Below are 18,831 nucleotides of genomic sequence, written 5' to 3'. Positions count from 1 at the left end.
AACTGGGTGTCTGACAATCTAACTGAGTTCTGACGCTAAGTCATGCAGACCTTCAGGTTAGGGACTCAGGCCCGTAAGACTGCCCCCTCATTGGATGCCAACCAAGTTGGGGGTCTCAAGTTACCCACACTTCTGCCTGCCTTTGCTATAAATCTATAAATCAGAGATTCCTGTGGCCCCTCCTTATGTTCAATAATTTACTATAATGGTTCACAGAAGCCAAGGAAACTACTACCCGTTTGTTATAAAGGATGTCACAAAGGATACCAATGACAGTCTGATGAGGAGTACATGGAGTGGGGTCCAGAAGACCCACGCACAGGAGCTGTGGTCTCTGTGATCTTTGGGGTGTGCTGGATACTTTTGCCAACACAGAGGCTCTCTGAACCCCTTCATTTAGGGTTTTACAGATACTCTATTCCATAGGCATGATTGATTAAGTCATTGGCTATCGGAGGCTAACTTCAGCCACAGTCCCTCTCCCCTACAAGGAGGTCAGAGAATGGAGTACCTTTGACAAGCAGCCCCATCCTGAAGCTACCCAGGAGTCACCAAGAGTCACCTGATTAGCAGAGACTCCCTTATGGTTAAAAGGGACTTGTTAACAATTGACAAAAGGTGCTCCTTTGTCACCTATTACTCAGGATATTAAAGTAATTTATAAGCTCTGTGCCAGGAACTGGTAATGTAGCTCAAATATGTTTTTCCTGTTATGTTACAACATCACAACAGAACATCCACAGTTCACATCAAGAACTATTTAAATATTCCCTTCTTTTTTTAACTATAGATATATATGAGGCTGTATTTTTCTCCTTTAAATAAAACAATAGAGCTGGGGGTATAGCTTCAGTGGTAGAGCTTTTGCCTAGTAAGCACTAGGCCCCAAGTTTGACCCTCAGCATCACAGACACACACACACACACACATACAGACGCACACAGACACACACACACACATAGACACATAGAGACGCACAGACACACACACACACAGACACATAGAGACGCACACAGACACACACACACAGAGACACACACACACACAGACGCACACAGACACACACACACATACACAGACACACAAAGTAAAAGAGCAATATATCCAACAGCGTGAAGGCAGTCAGATGTACGAATCTGTCTTTATCAGTTTAGACATGAAACATATTTGCAAAAACATAAAACATGCCATTCTTTTCACCAAATTTTTGTTTTGGAAAACAGAGTTACTTTTCATTAAAAAATTAACTATGTTAACATGCAACGAGTTTTGCAATTTTGGAATCAATAAACACACTTTGGATTTGTTTGAATTTCTAATACGGTGACTATTGATGGAACTAATTGGTGTCCTGAAGGTAAACTGGCTCTCTGAAAAAAACAAACAAGCAAAGGGAAACACCCTGATATGTATACAGCAGTAGCCAATTCCATGGTGTAAATATCTCCACCATGACAATTGGTTCACATGACCTGATAGGACATGGCTCCAGTACCACTAAATTTAATCCACATTAAAAAAAAAAGTGCCCTCTGAGTCAGGTGCAGTGGCACATACTTACAATCCCAGTGACTCAGGAGGCCGAGACAGGAGGATTGCAAGTTCCAGACCAGCCTGGACAACTTTGAGAAATCTAGCCTCAAAATTAAAAAAAATAAAAGACTGGGGATGGGGCTTAGTGGTAGAGCAGCCCTGGGTTCAATTCCCAATATGGGGCTGGGGGAAGCAGTTTCTAGGAGTTCTCCAGTCTTTTTACAAGACTGAAGAGGTCCTGAGACCCAAACGTTTGACAACCTCTGATCTAGAGAAGGGGCTACATCTGGTCACTGGGAGAAGCATATTATGCTGCCATAGCAACAGCAACTAGGTGCAAGTTGGGAGGATCAAGATCCAGTCATTTGTCAAACCCTAATAAAAAGAAGTTGACGCCCCAAGATGGGCATCATCCTTGCCCACAGAAAGATGGGCTCTCCCACACATCTGTCCAAAACAAGAATATCACAAGAGACTGCCAGACACAACCTGGCAGTTAGGGCCACTTCTGTGAGCTCTTCTTTCCAGACACAGCCAGTTCTAACCGCACCCTTGCAAGCACCCTTAACAATCCACAGGCCTGCAGTCCGGTTGCTTCTGGGAAGACCCTCTCAGCTGTGGCCAGGACATGTCACTTCCCATGATCAACCCCCATAACCAGCAAACTTCTGTTTCCAAACAACCTGCAGCACCTCTTTCTCCTTTTTGCCCACTGCCCCAACCTCCCTGGATGTGCCTGATTGATCACAGCACGCACATCACAGATTATAATATAATAATTCCTTGAATTCTTGAGTTTTGCATTCCATTACTGAACTCCCAAGAGGAAAAAATAATTTAGCTTTTGGTGTAGTATCAAAGATAGCCCTTTCTGTTATTATTTGAGGTCAACAGCTACCTGCAACATGATTGAAACTTAAAAGCACTAACTACATTGAAGAAAAGAGAACCTAGACTCAAATACATATATACCATGAGATTATATTTCTATGAAACCAACAAACATGCAAAACTAAATGCTAGTTTAGTTTGATCTGATTTTTTTTGTGCTGGGGATGGAACCCAGGGCCTCCTGTGTGCTAAGCACACACTTTACCACTGAGCTACACCCCCTCCCCCAGCTTTACATTAGCATTTAGGAAGATAGACTTTGGTGCTGGGCATATAGCAATAAACAGGGAAGCTATTGTCATAAAGCCAGGATGGTAGTTTTCTTGGGGGGTGGAATGGGTTTGAGTGGCAGGAGGCGTGTGGAACACTGTGGGGTGTGGGAAATGTTTCCTTGACCTACTCAGTGGTTTTGTGAGATTTTGCTTTTCCAGCATATGTATCTGTAGATTTATTTTTACTGAAACTGTTCATGTTTAAGTCACATTTTAAAATGAAAGGTTTTACAAGTGGAATTACACAGAATACATGATCCCCTGGAACTTTCATTAAAAAGATAGGACCCTGTCTTCCTCACATCAGCCATGCCCACACTGTGACCCCTGACAGAGGCTTGCTCTGCTCAGTGACACATCTTCCTGGTCTTCAAATTTGGCATCAAGATGAAACCAGCAGTTTCCAGGAGTTCTCCTGCTTTTAGTCAAAGGCAGTTGGAAAACACTTTCTCCCAATCTTACTGAAATCCAGTGTTTCCATTTGTAGCAAGCAAGCCCACAGCAGCAGGGTTCTGCTTCTTCAACTTAACCAGCGTTACAGGCATCTTCCTGCATCAGCCTTCTTAATAGCTGCAGAGAATTTAATTATATGAGTGCAGCACAGGTTATTGAACCAGCCCTCGGTCAATACACATCTAGGTGGGTCTTGACTTTTTTGTCTAACAAATTGGCAAGAGAGTGGCCTTCTTCCTGCTGAACTGAGCTCAGTTAGAGATGTATTCGTGACTAGACCTGGGGGCTCGGCTGAGGTCTAGTCACTAATACATGGAAGCTGTAGCTCCGCACCAAACATACAATGTGAAATGACTGTGGAGTGAATGAATGAAGACTGAGCGAACCATGTTGTATCGATACAAACACAAATACAAGATTCTTCACTGAAGCCCCTTGAGCAAAACTGCAGACAGGTAGTGAATGGAACCCAGGGGTTTAAGCTTAACGTGATGGCTGTGTGACTTTAGATAACTGCTTGATCTCTCTCTGCTTCAGTGTTCTCATTTGGAAAATGGGTACAATAGTTGCACCTGCCTCAGAAGCTACTGAGACAGAAGACATGTCAATATCTCAGCCTGGGTCTAGCTCACTGATTGGCACTCATTAAGTAGCAGAATTCAACTCACCCCATTGGAGAAATGTGGCAAGGCTGATGCCCATTTTGGGGTGTTAACACAGAAACCAGGTCTTTCCACTACTGTTTCTGTGGTGAGACTTGTTGGTTTGGTTTATTTTTATGGGGTCAATTTTGTGCCTGCAGAATCAGCTGTTCCCTGAAGGAGAGTATTTATACTTGGAGTCTGTCCCCACGGAGACAGTAAACAATAGAGAACCCAGATCCAGTCCTTCTCCCTGGAGGCTGAAAGTGAACTCTCAGAGTTTTTTTTTTTTTTTTTTTTTTCAATTCCACTCAGGAGGGTGACTGGGAAGATAGTGCGGCAACTCTGTAATTCCTCTGCCTCCCCCTAAACCCATCAAATCCAAGGAGGCTGGGAGAGATCCTTACCATGGTATTTTTGGGGGTGGCTCCACAGTCGTTCTCTACTCCAAGCTGGCAGATTGAGAAACAGTATTCGACCAGAGTGCTCACTGGAAACTGGCTGGAAGAGAGGGGGAAGGTAAGGAGGGGGGAAGGTAAGGAGGGAGGGAGGGAGGGAGGGCGGGAAAGGCTGAGGGGGGGATGGGTAGGGAGAGGTAGGAGGAATGTTCATTGTTATTTTCAAATCAAAGGCAGCAGGTGGTTGCAACTGAAGAAACTGTCAATAGGGTCTTTGTGCCCTCCATAAGGAATTTCATTCCAACAATCAACAAGGCCCCTTTACGGCTTGAAAACACCACAGCAGAGGTGCCAACGCGGTTACTTCTCTCAGTTGAGTGTTTCTAGGTGTCTGGATAGTCCCAATTTCCTCTGCACTCTTGTTGGAAGAACGTCCACTCCTCCTGAATGTGGCCTCTTCCACGGCAGGCCAGGCCCACCCTGCAGGGACGTCCAAGGTTGGGTGCTCCTACCTTCAGGCACTTGAGCCACAGTCTTGCCCTATAGGTCTATTTCAGTTTTTTACTTTCAAAACAGAACAAATGGGCTCTTGGTTATCCTTTGTGCTTTCAAAGCCACTGGGAAATAAATTGCCTCAGTGGGCTGACTTGGAACTGAATATCTTCATTTGTGGCCAGCACATTTTAACTTTTTTTTCCCCCAGAGGAAAAAAAGTTACTTACTTTTTTTTTCTTCAGAGAAATCTAGACATTCTCAAATCTTCTTGGGAGATGGGCAAGGAAAAGAGGATGCATTAGTCTGCTTTTCATTACTATGACCTAACTATGGGTCAAGAACAACCTTAGAGTAGGAAAAGTTTGTTTGGGCTCATGGCTTCAGAGGTTGAGTGTGGTCAGTTGACTCCACTGCTCTGGGCCTGAGGTGAGGCAGAACATCATGGTGGAAGAAAACTCATTAGAAGCAAAGGCAAAACTTAATCCTCAAAATCATACCCCCTCACCCCGTGACCTACTTCCTCCAGCCATGCCCCACCCCCAGTTACCACCCAGAAGTCCATTCATATTATTGATCCATCAAATGGATTAATCCACTGATCAAGTTACAGCTCTCATAATCTAACCATTTCACCTCTGAACGGTCTTGCATTGACTAACATTAGCGTTCGGGGATACCTTGTATCCAAATCATAACAGTGGATAAGATAGAATTGGCAGCTTTGGTGCAAGGAAGTTTGACAGTGACATCTGAGTACCAGAAAGGGCTGTTTTCATGAAGAACATTAGCAGTCACCATCCCTCTGGCCAGACACAAGGACTGTGGCCATCATATTTCAATGGCACATGGCTTTCTTGGGAAAGCAGGTGTGTATAAAAGCAAGAGCAAGGAGGACAGACTGAGCAATAAACTCAGGTATGTGTGGGGGATGCAGCACTCAGTGATAGTGTGGTCTGCTTTCACACCTAGGGGATATTAAATAGGAAGCGGAGTTGGGGTGATGTCAGGAAGATGGTGGACTAGGAAAACTCAGGGCCTCATTTCTCATGGGAACATTTTTTAAATTGGTCAAAATGTTATAGGAGCTCTTGAAAACAATCAAAGGTCTACAGCAACAAATTGATTACTGAACCAAGAAAAAGAGACATTCAAATGAAAAGAATTTCTGTGAGGTTTTTACTTGACCTTTTCCTACCCCCTTCCCAGCATGGCATGGTGCAGTCTGTAATCTCGGGGGTCTAGAACCCAGTTTACACTTCCTGCCCTCATATCTGAAGGAGGGGAGCAGCGTTCTAACCTGCCTGGGAGATTGGCCTCTGTTTCACTGAACTTGGAGCCCAGATGGCGAAGAGTAGCCTCGTTCACAGCCCAGGCTTGGAAAAGCCAGGTAGCAGGCATAGCTAGTGAACTGCCAGGGGACTACAAACCTGGATAAGCCTGGGGCAACAGATTGTGGATAGAGTAGAACACACAAGGCCCCAAGAAGAAGCAGGGAAGGGTGAGACTCTTTGGGAAATTAAAACATCTAAAAGGAGAAACATATTTGGGGGATCTGAAAAGTATGTACAGACCCCTGCAAGTTGTGTGCCAAGAAAAGGCCTGAGGATACTTGCCGGGTTTCTGTTTGCGACTAAAAGGCTCAGGGGTCACTCCAGTTAAACTGGGCTAACTGGGCTGCACGAAATAACCACAAAGAGACACAAATACCTTTGTCTTTGGGGTCGCTGTGACGGCTCCTCTGACCTTAAGGGTCCGCAGAAAGAGAGAGAGAGAGAGTGAGAGCACGTGCTGACTCCCTTTATTGAGGGAAGCTATTCAAATGAGGCAAGGGGTCAGATTTCAGGGGGCTGAGTATCTTCATGATGTCCACTGTCAGCAGGTTGACTGACACCTGGGTATGCTGCACCCAAGGGGTATGCTGCACAGTAAGAGGAGGGGACACACACAAGGCACTTCCATGGAAGATTCTAACCTAAATAGGGCAAGGGGTTATATTACAAAGGAACAGGTGAGCATAGCTTCACCCATGGGGCTGTAGCAAGACACACCCATGCAAGAGACACACTGACCACATTTCTGTGACTGAGTGCCTCAGCACCCAGCCTGGGAGTGTGACCCAGTCATGTGTAAGGTTGGTCTCCCACAGATACTTCCTTCATGAAGGGCTGACCTCAGTCTCAGAACATGACCTGCTAGTTGAAAAAGGTCTTCCCTTGCCCAGATCCCGGCTATGAAGATTGAGAGGGTTTGCAGTTTTTTCAAATGCCCAGGTTTTTCAACTTTCACATTGAGTCACATTATAATCAAACAACAACAAACTGATAGACATACAAAGAAACAGGAAAACATGGCTCAGTTAAAGCAACAAAATACAGCATTAGAAGTTCTGAAGAGGGCTGGGAATGTGGCTCAAGCAGTAGCACGCTCACCTAGCATGCGTGCGGCCCTGGTTCGATCCTCAGCACCACATACAAACAAAGATGTTGTGTCCCCCAAAAACTAAAATAAGAAATATTAAAAAATTCTCTCTCTCTGTAAAAAAAAAAAAAAGAAAAGAAAAAGAAATTCTGAAGAAACACAAGCATCAAAGTACTAGGCAAAGGCTTTAAAATGACTCTATTAAATATGCTTAAAGAGCTAAAGGAAAGTATATTCAAAGAATGAAAGCAAGCTGGGTGTGGTGGCACATGCTTGTAATCCTAGGGACTCAAGAGGCTGAGGCAGAAGGATTGCAAGTTCAAGGCCAGCCTCAGCAACTTAGTGAGACCCTACCTGAAAATTAAAAAATAGAAAGGGCTAGAGATGAGGCTCAGTAGTTAAGCACTCCTGGTTCAATCCCCAGTACAGAAAACAAAATAAAACAAAATAAAACAAAAAATAAACTACAGATAGTTAGGTGTGATAGCACATACCTATATGCAAAATGATGTGATCTCAGCTACTTGGGAGTCTGAGGCAGAAGAATCAAAAGTTTGAGGCTAGTGTCTCAAAATAAAAGATATAAGGGCTGAATACGTGTTCAGTGGTCACGTGTTCAGTGGTAGAGCATCACTGTTTTTAATCACCAGTACTAAAACAAAATAAAAGTAATTTAAGAAAACAGTATTTGAACGAAATGAGAATTATAAAAGAAAAGAAATAAATTTTAGATCTGAAAAACACACAAAAAATTAATTGAAAAAAAAATCAATAGATTTTTTTTCAACAGCAGGCTAGAAAAGACAGAAAAAAGAAGCAGAAAACTTGAAGACAGTGAATGGAGCCCAGGACATTGATTTGTGGGGCCCCATCAAGTAGGTAAATATATGCCTCAAAGGAATTCCAGAAGGAGAAGAAAAACAAAAGTATAAAGAGATTATTTAAAAAATTAAAGACTGAAAACTGCAAATTTGAGTAAATACATGGCTCTACAAATCCAAGAACCTCAGTGAATTCCAAATAGGATAGATTTAAAGAGTTCCACATTGACCCCCATTATAATCAAGCCACTGGAAACCAAAGTCAGAGAGAATCTTGAACACCAAAAGAAACGTAACTTGTCAAAGATAAAGATGATCAGTGGTTTATTCAGGGGACGCTTTGAAGACTGGAAGGCAGTGGGATGACAAAAAAAAAAAAAAAAGAAAAAGAAAAACCAACAACTGAGAATTCTATATCCCACAAAACTGTCCTTCAAAAATTAGGCAGAAATTAAGATATCTCCAGATAAATGAAAGCTGAGGGAGTTCATCTTCTGTAGACTTGCCTTATAAGGAATGCTAATGGGAATATTTCAAGTTGAAATGGAAGAATGTTAGAAATTTGAACCACAGAAAAATATAAAGATTCTCTAGTAAGGGTAAATACATGAACGAACATAAAAACCAGTGTCATTATAATTTTGATTTGTAATTCTACCTTTTACCTTATGTAGAATTTAGAAGATAAACATGTAGAAATTTATAAAACTTATGTAAATGGATATAGGGCAGTATAGAAAGATGCAATTTGTGACATCAGTAGCATAAAGGGAGGCAGAGCTACGAAGAAGTAGACATTTGTAGAGCCATGTATTTACTCAAACTTGCAGTTTTCAGTCTTTATTTTTTCAAATAATCTCTTTACACTTTTGTTTTTCTTCTCCTTCTAGAATTCCCTTAAGCATATATTTATGCAATTTCAGCTGGTATCAGTTTAAACTAGATTGTCATAATTTTAGGATGCCATGTGTAATCTCCATGGTAGCCACAAGGAAAATATCTGTGGAGTGTACAAAAAAGGAAGTAAAAAGGGAATAAAAACATGTCACTAAAAAAAAAAAAAAATCAGGACTCGGGTTGTGGCTCAGTGGCAGAATGCTTGCCTCACACACGTGAGGCACTGGGTTTGATCCTCAGCACCACATAAAAATAAGTAAATATAATAAAGATTAAAAAAAAAAATCAACTAACACAAAAAAGGTACTAAATGCTGGGGGTGTAGCTCAATTGCCGAGCACCTGCCTAATGTGTGCAAGGATCTGGGTTCAATCCCCAGCAATGCAAATAAATAAATAAATAAACAAGGAGGAGGAAATAAGGGACAAAAATCTACAACACACACAGAAAAACAGCAAAATGGCAAAAGTGAATCCATCCCTATCAGTTCACTTTAAATGTAAATGAATTAAAACTCAGTAATCAAAAGGCACAGGATAAAGGAAAGGATTTTAAAAACAGGATCCAACTCTATGCTGTCCACAAGCACTGACTTTAGGTGTAAGGACATCAAGGGTTGAAAGGGAAAGGATGGAAATATAGTCCATGCAACAGTAGCCAAAGGGAACAGGTGGCTGTAATGGTGTTAGGCAAACAGACTCTAAGTTAAAAACTGCTATGAGACAAAAAAGGTCATGAAATATTAACAGGAGGGCCCACTCACCCAGTAAGTGTAATAATTATAAATACATATGCACCAAATATCAGAACTCCAGATTATATGAAGCAAAAAGAACAGAATTGAAGGGAAAAGAGACGGCTTTAAATTAATAGTAAGATGGACCAGTACCTCCACTTTTTTTTAATAGCAGGGATTACACCCAGGGGTGCTTAACCACTGAGCAACATCCAAAGCACTTTTTTTATTTTTTATTTTGAGACAGGGTCTTACTAAGTTGCTTAGAGCCAGCTAAGTTGCTGAGTCTGGCCTTGAACTTGTCATCCTCCTGCCTCAGCCTCCTGAGTTGCTGAGATTACAGGCGTGTGCCACCATGTCCAGGCCTCTTTTTAAAAAAAATATTTTGTTTTAATTGTAGTTGGACACTATACCTTATTTTATTTTTATGTGGTGCTGAGGATAGAACCCAGTGCCCTGCACATGCTAGGCGAGCGCTTTACCACTGAGATACAATCCCAGACCCGAGACCCCATTTTCAATGTTGGATGGAACAACCAAGCAGAAAACCAATATGGAAACAGGGGACATGAACAACACTATAGACCATTTGGAATGTATGTGTGTGTGTATATATATATATGTGTGTGTGTGTGTAAAATAAATATATATGTAAATATAAATGTATATATATTTATATAAAACTATATGTAAAATAAAATATATATGTAAAATAAATATATATGAATATATATATATATATATATATATATATATATATATAAAACAAATCACAGGAAAAGTAGAAAAAAAATCTTGAGACAAATGATAGTGAAAATACAGCATACCAAAACTTATGGGATACCATGAAAACAGTGTTGAGGGAAATTTTTAGCTGCAAATGCATTTTAAAAAGAAGTATCTCAAAGCAATGAAGGAAATAATTAACATTAGAGATAAATAGAATAGAGAATAAGAAAAGAAAATTTACAGTGAAAGCAAGAGCTGGTTCTTTGAAAAAAAATCAACAAAATTGACAAATTGTTAGCTATATTGACTAAGAAAAAAAAGGAGAGAAAAGACTCAATAACTCAAATTGGTAATTAAATCGGGGATCATTATCAGTTTTCCTAAATAAAAGGATTATAAGAGAGTACCATGAACACCTGTGTGCAAAAAAATTGAGTAGTGAAATGGACAGATCTAGAAATATACAATCTACCAAGACTGAATTGTGAAGAAACAGAAAATATAAACAGATCTATAATTAGTGGAGAGATTAAATTAATAATCACATTTTTCTATGTGAATACACCATAGTGAATCCCACCATCATGTACATTCATAAGAATGGGGTCCTAACTAGAATAAGATATACTCCATGCTGGTACAATTATAGCAAAATAAATTCTATCATAAATCTGTAAATAGAACCAATTTTTTAAAAAATGAAAGAAAAACTGAGAACTAGATGACCTACTGATGAATTTTATCAAACATTTAAATAAAGAATTAATACCAATGCTTCTCCAACATTTCCAAGAAACTGAAGAGGAGAAAACACTTCCTAAATCATTTTATGAGGCCAGAATTACCCTGATGCTAAGCCAAAGACATCACAAGGAAAGAAAGTACAGGCAGTCCTTCTTAAGAATATTAATGCAAAAATCCTCAAGAAGACACTACCAAGCTGAAATTGATCAAATCGTGAAAGGATTGTTCATTATTCATAACCAAGTGGGGAATTTTCTGGAATTTCTGGAATTCAAGGAGGGATCAATACATGATAATCAATCATTATAATGAAGAAAAAAACACATGATCATCTCAGTTGGTGCAAAAAAAGCATTTGGCACATTTCAAGTCACTTTCACTCAACCAACTAGGGACAGAAGAAAAGTACTCAACATAAAAAGACTTTATGTGAAAAGCAAGCTAGCCTCATACCAGTGGGGAAATTCTGAAAACTTTTCCTGCAAGATCAGGAATAAGACAAAGATTTCTAATCAACACAGTCCTGGAAGTTCTAACAAGAGCAATTAGGAAATGTAAAGAAAAGCATTTGAATTGGAAAAGAAGCAGTAGAGTTATCTGTTTTTGCAGATGATGTGATTTTTATATGTAGAAACCCTAAAGATCCCCTTGTCCTCTCTCCCTCTCTCTCATGTGAAATCAACACACAGTGAAATCAACTAATTGAGCAAAGTTGCAAGATACGAAATCAACACACAAAAGTCAAGTTGCATTTCTATATATGAACAATGAGAAATCGGAGAAGGAAATCAAGAAAACAATTCCATACAATGGAACACTGAAAAGAACAGAATACTTAAGATGCCAGTATTGGGCTGGGGATGTGACTCAGGGGCAGAGCACTTGTCTGGCATGTGTGAGGCCCTGGGTTTGATCCCCAGCACTTAAAAATATTTTTGCCAATACTATACAAAGAATCTAGATAGATTCATTGCATTCCCTATGAAAATCACAGTAGATGCAGAAATAGGGAAAAAAATCCATCCTAAAACTCATGGAATCTCAAATAGCCCAAACAATTTTGAAAAAGAGGAACAAAACTCAAGAACTCACATTTCCTGGTTTCTATGAATCTACAGTGATCAAGACAATGAGATAATGGTACACAGATCAATGGAACACAAGACAGAGCCTGGAAACAAACAGTTTTATTTATGGTCAAATGAGGTTGCCAACTCTGTTCACTGGAGAAAGGATTCTTCACCATGGGGAACTGGGAAAACTGGATGTCCACAGGCAGCACAGTGGGGTGGGACCCTTACCTAACACCAGATAAGAATTAATTCAAAGTGGAGCAAAGACCCAGAGGAGACCTCAAACTGTAAAACTCCTGGAAGAAAATATAGGGGGAAAGTTTCATGAGACAGGATTTGGCAGTGGTTGTGTATAACACCAAAAGCACAGGCAACAGAACCAAAAACAGTTAAGTTGGATGTCATCAAAATTTAAAAAAAAAGCCAATATGAGAGAACACTAATAGCAAGAGACAAATGGCAGCCTACGGGATGGAGAACATATCTGCCAATTACACATCCAAGATACAGGTAAGGGCTACCTACAACTCAACAACACAAATCCAAACAACCCAAGTTAAACATTGGCATTGGACTTGAATAGTCAAATGGCTATGAAATAAGCACATGAAAACTGTTGAACACCAGTATCATTAGAATAACACCAATCAAAACCACAGTGAAATTACCACTCCATACTCACTGACAAATAATGGGGCTGGGAGTGGCTCAGTGGTAGAGCAAGGGCAAGACCCTGGGTCCCACCCCCAGCAGCATGGGTGCATGTGCATACACACACACACACACACAAAAGATGGAAGAAAGAAAGAAAGGACAAGAACAAGTGTTGGTGAGACGACATGGATACGTGGGAACTCTAGTGCATTATGGTGGGAATGTGAAAGGGTGTAGCAAAAATTAAGCACAGGATTACCATATGATCCGGGAATTCTCTGGATCTGTAGAAGATGGTGAGCAGGGACTCCATGTTCATAGCAATGTTATTCATAGCAGCCAAAAGTGGGAACAGTCCAGGTACCCATTAATGGGTGCACAGAAAAAAAAAATATGGCATATATACACAAGAAAATGTTATTCAGCCTTTAAGAGGAAGAAAACTCTTAAATATGCAACAAGATGAATGGATCTTGAAGACAGCATGCCTATAATCCCAGCGACTCCAGAGGGTAAGACAGGAGGATCACAGGTTAGAGGCCAGCCTCAGCAACTTGGTTGAGCACCTAAGCAAGTTAGTGAGACCTTGTCTTAAAATAAAAAAATAAAAAGCACCAGGGTTGGGGCTTAGTGGTTGAGCACTCCTGGGTTCAATCATGGTACCAACCAACCAACCAGCCAACCAATCTAATAGCATCTAAGTGAATAAATTGGACACAAAGGATAATACTGTAAGATTCTGCTTACTTGAGGTGCCCATAACAGGCAATTTCATAGAGACAGGAAGTAGAATGGCTGGGGAAGGAGAATGGGGAGGGGGTGTTTGACAGGGGCAGAGGTTCAGTTTGGGATGGAAAGTTCTGGAGTTGGAGGGCAGTGATGGTTACACAGCAACGGGAACACACATAACGCCATTGAAATGCCATTAAATGGCGCAAAGTTGTAAATGTTTAATATCTGGCCACATTAAATTTTAAGAAAACTAATTAGAAAACATGATACAACAAAAAGAGAGACAGTGGAGTTGGGAAGAGTGAGGAACAAAGAAGAAAAAAGGAGAAAGAGAGGAGGAGGAGAGAGGAGGAGAGAGGAGAGGAGGTGAGAAAGGACAGAGTGAGGCCGAGAGGCAGCCGGGGAGCAACAGCTGCTCTCCAGGGGTGCTGAGGGGGTGCTCAGTCCCCGAGCGTGTCTTTCCTGTGTCACGTGGAATGTCCTGACTTTGAACTTTGTCTTCCTCGGCCCATCTTCTGATGGCCCAGGATGTGAGGGAACTCAGCAGAAGGTTGAGAAGCCACATCTCAGATATTTTCTTGAATATTTTGTCTTTTCTAGTTCATCAAAGCCACTGAGAAGACACCCCAGAGCCTTCATAGAAAGGAGTACGTCCCCTTCCCCGGCCACAAGCCTGATCGGATCTCCAGGTGGTATAGGGAGAGGAAAAATGAGGTAAGAGAGAACGCACCCCACATTTAGGAGTGCCCCCTCCAAAGCTCGGGGGGCTATCATTGTGCTCTGGGAGCAGGAAGCAACCTCAGGACACATGCCAACACAGGGGACATCTGAGATGCCTCAGGGGCACAGAGATCCTGGCTTCTCCAGGAACAGCAGGGAGCCTCCTCCATCAACCTCTGTGGGCGTCCCTGCCAGGCATGCCCCTTTCACCCACCAGCTCTATCATGCTCAGAATCCCAAGTGACTTCTTTTGCCAGCCTTTCAGCTTGGCGGTCATCTTTGTCTCCCACTCTCTGAACCTTGACCTGCTTGAACCTGGATGGGGAGGCCTGGAGCACGGTGGTGGAGGTCTGTCACAATCAGGGCCTTTTAGAGCTCACAGGGACCAAGAGATGGTTCCGCTCAGTACACAGAGGTGGTATCTACCAAAGCGGGGAGGCTGATGGTTAGGGGACAAGCAGGTGGCTGCTCTGTAAATTGGGCAAAGCAACCACATGTCTTCTGCACCTGGGGACCCATGTCAGGATAAATAGTGTCAGGTTTTCAGCTCTCTGCAGGCATCCCTGGGCCACAATGACACCCCCAGGCCCTGTGGGCACCCCTGAATCACACGGCATCTCTAGCTGAGGATGCTGGCATCTCCAAGCCGTGCTAACACTCTGCGGCTGCTGGCTGTCACCATTAGTGTACATGGAAGACAGAAGTGCCCCTTAACCTCAGCGGATCACTCTCAGAACCCACCATGTGGGGCTCCCAGTCCCCTCTGCCCACGTGAGGGGTCAATTTTCTCTCAACACAGAGCACCAGGAAGCCTTTCCTAAAGACCTTTGGACCCACACAAACCTAGACTCAAGAGCTTAAGGAAGTCTGGTTAAATAAAAAGCCCCCTGAACCCAACACACATTAATAGGAAAACAACAACAACAACAACAAAAACCATCGTCCACTCATTTCTAAGTGTATGGTCGCCTGTCTGTGTGCCAGGGCCCTGGGTGTCGACGCATTGCCCCAAGAAGCTCCTTCATTTCCAAGCTTCATTTAGATCCCTCCTCCTAGGACAGCGTCTTTCTTCTCTGCCACCCCCACCTTACTTTTCTCCCTTTTTAGGCAAATTCTATGGTCTCCAAAATGACCATAGACTGTGGAGTCATTGCCCAGGGAGGGCCCTCTTCCCGACCCCACCCCCCCCCAGCAGGTGTACTAATCACATTTTAAATTGCCTGTATTTGATGCTGGTTTGACATCTCAGGGGCCTTTTGGATCCTGGAGAGAGGCCCCGGGTTAGCTAATTCCTAACTCTAACAAGCAACTTGCTTATGAGTACACCTCTCGTACATCTCTCCTGTGGACACCAACCACCCCACGCCCGCAGCCCCACCTCCCCTACTTATCTAATTCTTGCACACCAGGTCAATATTTCCTCTGCTCTAATTCAATCCAGGGCTGGAAAACTAGAGACCACTCCTGTGTCCCAGAGCTCTCTGAACTTAAACTATCCAATCCTAAACTTGCTTGAAGGTGCCTACCCTGCCTAGCTGCCTCCCTCCCACAGGAACCCCAGAGGCGGCTGGGGTCCCCCACACCTACCTGCTGCCTTGCCCGGTGCTGCCCCCCAGTGGCCCTGCATGGTTATGGCCTGTCCCCTCCACATGAGAATTGGATTCTTTATTCAGAGGTGGTTGTTCCCATGTCTGCCTCCTTTTCATACCTGATTAAAACAAGCCACAGTGAAGCCAGCAGGCCACACCAGAACCAAACGAAGTGTCCAGAACCCCCACTGTGGCCTCTCCTTTCCCTGCTCTGGGGCCTCCTCTGCACTCACTCTGTTGGGGGGACCCCCTCGGCTCACTGTCCTGGCACTGGAAATACTCCCGGGCACCTGATGGTGTACATCTTGGGAACCTTGCTTAGTGTCTGTGCCCACTGTCATTTGTCCCCTCTGGTATTGTGATCTGGCTTATTTATGGAGCCACCCCTTGAACTCTTGGGTGTAGCCAACCGTGGCCGACTCAGACCTCCCTCTCTGCTCCAAACAAGAGGACACACATGGAAATCCACATTATCACCCCCCGTAAATCATCCCAGTTCCCCAGGGTTCCCTTCCGGACCGAGGGGACTCTTTCAAGAAATCCACTGACTCAGTCAAACCTTCCATCTCCGTACGAATTTGGTCTTTTTCTCCCCGTAAATAACTCCCCACCAAAGAGTCGGAGCCCCTGCTTCCTAGCTGAGGGAGCTGTAAATCCTTCACGAGGGAAGGCAATTTACGGACCCCCTCGGGTTCTTCCCACGGTATAACTGACTGAATTGTGAGGCACGGCCATCAGGCTGGCACCCAGCATCTGCCGCTGGCCTTGGAAATAGGCACTTGGGTGGGTGAACTTGAGACAAATCAAAGGGTGTAATTTCGGATCACGAGGGCGCACAGTGAGCGTCTGAGTCTTCCCGCTCACCCAGGGTCCTGACTTTAATCCGCCACCATCGCTCATTCCAGGGATGAATGGGCTTGGCATAGGCTGCCTGTGGCTAGCTGGGACATGTGTTGGAAGGAAGGCCGCATCAGAGGGGGACAAACACTTGTATTTCCCATTTTGGGGGCCTCTGCGACTTACTGCCAACCGGGGTGGGGGGCTCCTCTCCATCAAGGCCACAGCTTCATGAAGGGCTGCTCCTACCTCCGTCCGTGGTCAGGTGGACACCTTGCTCTGATGGCTAATGTGCCTGCTCTGTCTAACCTTCCAGGGGATCCCGTACAAACACCTGATCACCCACCACCAGGAGCCCTCCCACCGCTACCTGATCAGCTCTTATGACGACCATTACAACAGGCATAATTACAATCCGGCCTTGCCCACTCTCCGCACCTGGAGTAGACAGAAGTTGCTGTGGCTTCCAGAGAAGGTCGACTTCCCTCTTCTTGGTACTTTCAAAATTCAGAATCCCCCCCCCCCCGTGTTGGCCTGGAAAGGGTCACAGATGCACAGGGCTTGTGTAGGAGGATTACCTGAGGCCTCTGGCTCAAAGCAAGCAGCAGGAGGAGTCCTATCATCTGCTCAGGGCCTCCACCTGCTCACTCTTCTTGAACCTGGGGACATGCTCCTAATGACACTCACCTGGGCAGCCCAGGCGGCATTTACCTGGAGCCCAGGTGGCAGGAAGCCTCCCCATGGTCATTCTCTCAGCAAGCAGGGACTATTTCCCCACTGGCATTATCTTGTAGTGGCACCTGGGGACACAGTGGTGACAAGCACAGAGGATTTCTGCCCCTGGGGAGGTGACGTTCCAGTGGGGAGAAAGACAATACACCATTAATGACCCAACAGCTGGTGATCAGGTAAATAAGATAATTTCAGAGAGGGTAAAAGAAAATGGGCCACGGGTAGGAAGCCCTACCCTCTGGTTGCCCTGCCAGCTTCTGTCCCTGGTACAACAGCCTGGGTAAGCCTCCAGTGTCTCCATGGTCAGTCTGTACAAGACTGCTCCAAACCGTGTCACCCAGACTCGCTTTCTCTTGCAGCTCCGCCCACAAACTATGGACTCTATGAGCGGCTGAAGCAGCAGTGGATGCTCCCCAAGACTGGCTGGAGGGAGAGCGTCTACACTTCCTCCTACCCCAGACCGCCCTTGAGCGCTATGTCCAGGCGGGAGCATGCCATCCCCGTGCCTCCCCCTCGCCTGAAGCCACACTTCTGAGAACTGCCGCCCCACCAGCAGCTCGCATGAGCCACCTGGAGAGCCCGGGCAGCCCTGCACGGGCCAGCGTGGAGTGTTGGAGCTCGCCCATGGAGCAGCTCCTAGAATCAGGCATGTCCCCCAACCCACGGTTCTGTCTTCTCCATCCCACAATTAAAGCTCTTGGATGTGGTTGCAGGGCTGGCTTCATGCAGGAAACAGGCTTCCGCTGTCAGAGAAGGCCAGGGGGCCCTTAAGCTCTACCCCTCGTTTCACAAGGACAGGGGCAACCTGAGGTCCAGAGAGGGATGGATTCCCCGAGGCTCTCACAGCTTGCTCCCACCCTCAGGGAGCGTCTGGTCCAGTGGGAGAAGCAGAACTGATGGTGAGCCCACCACGAAGACCTGGGGAGCAGCTGATGTGGCCAAGAGGAAGGCAGCCCACCCTGAGAGCTGGCAGTGAGGCTGGAGTCCAGCTCGTCCTTCCACCGCTGCCCAGGCTGTGGAGGGCCTCGCTCGCTCCCAGCAAGGGAAGACACGTACCATTCCCCCTGTGCCTCTGTGCTCTCCAGTCTTTTTAGGGATTTGGGGAAGGGGGAGCCTTCTGGTAGGAGGTCAGGGCATTAGGGGGATCTACTGACAGAAGAACTCAGGCGCTGCCCTCCCCCAGGCCAGGAGTCCACCCAACGTGGGTCATTGGCTGCGTGTGTGAAAGGCCTACGGTCTCTCTAAGGGCTCCTCTCTGGACCCTCACTCCATGCCCTTGAGTCTCTGTCTCACTGTGCCCCATAAGCCTCCACTCCATGTGGACCTTCATGTCCAGGCGCAGCCAGTCTGGTTCCGGAAGATCCTTGTTCTTCCCAGGGCTCAGGGTCTCACCCTCCAGACTCAGAGCAAAGTGCCTCCCGTGGATTCCTCCTGTGAGAGTCAGAGAGGAAGGCAGCTGTCCGCCT

General features: G+C 44.6%; 1 protein-coding gene across 1 annotated transcript; it reads left to right on the top strand.

Annotated features, from left to right (window-relative positions):
• The first annotated feature begins 4,058 nt into the window (after nucleotides 1–4,058).
• Nucleotides 4,059–18,072, top strand: Cfap107 (cilia and flagella associated protein 107). Its single transcript, XM_046424796.2, has 4 exons — nucleotides 4,059–4,309; nucleotides 14,088–14,201; nucleotides 16,950–17,127; nucleotides 17,725–18,072. Exons 1-4 carry the CDS (start codon nucleotides 4,199–4,201, stop codon nucleotides 17,898–17,900), a joined length of 579 nt encoding a protein of 192 aa, XP_046280752.1. The 5' UTR covers nucleotides 4,059–4,198; the 3' UTR covers nucleotides 17,901–18,072.
• Nucleotides 18,073–18,831: the final 759 nt, after the last annotated feature.

Source organism: Marmota monax, unplaced genomic scaffold, assembly GCF_021218885.2.
Source record: "Marmota monax isolate L192 unplaced genomic scaffold, Marmota_monax_Labrador192_F-V1.1 WCK01_AAM20220418_F8-fsc00080, whole genome shotgun sequence".
Classification (NCBI taxonomy): Eukaryota; Metazoa; Chordata; class Mammalia; order Rodentia; family Sciuridae; genus Marmota; species Marmota monax.
This window is presented reverse-complemented; position numbering and strand designations above follow the sequence as displayed.

Coding starts and splice junctions, on each gene's coding strand:
- Cfap107 (XM_046424796.2), top strand. CDS start 4,199: ATGGTATTTTTGGGGGTGGCTCCACAGTCGTTCTCTACTCCAAGCTGG. Junction 4,310..14,087: donor GGCTGGAAGAGAGGGGGAAG/GTAAGGAGGGGG, acceptor TGTCTTTTCTAG/TTCATCAAAGCCACTGAGAA. Junction 14,202..16,949: donor ATAGGGAGAGGAAAAATGAG/GTAAGAGAGAAC, acceptor CTAACCTTCCAG/GGGATCCCGTACAAACACCT.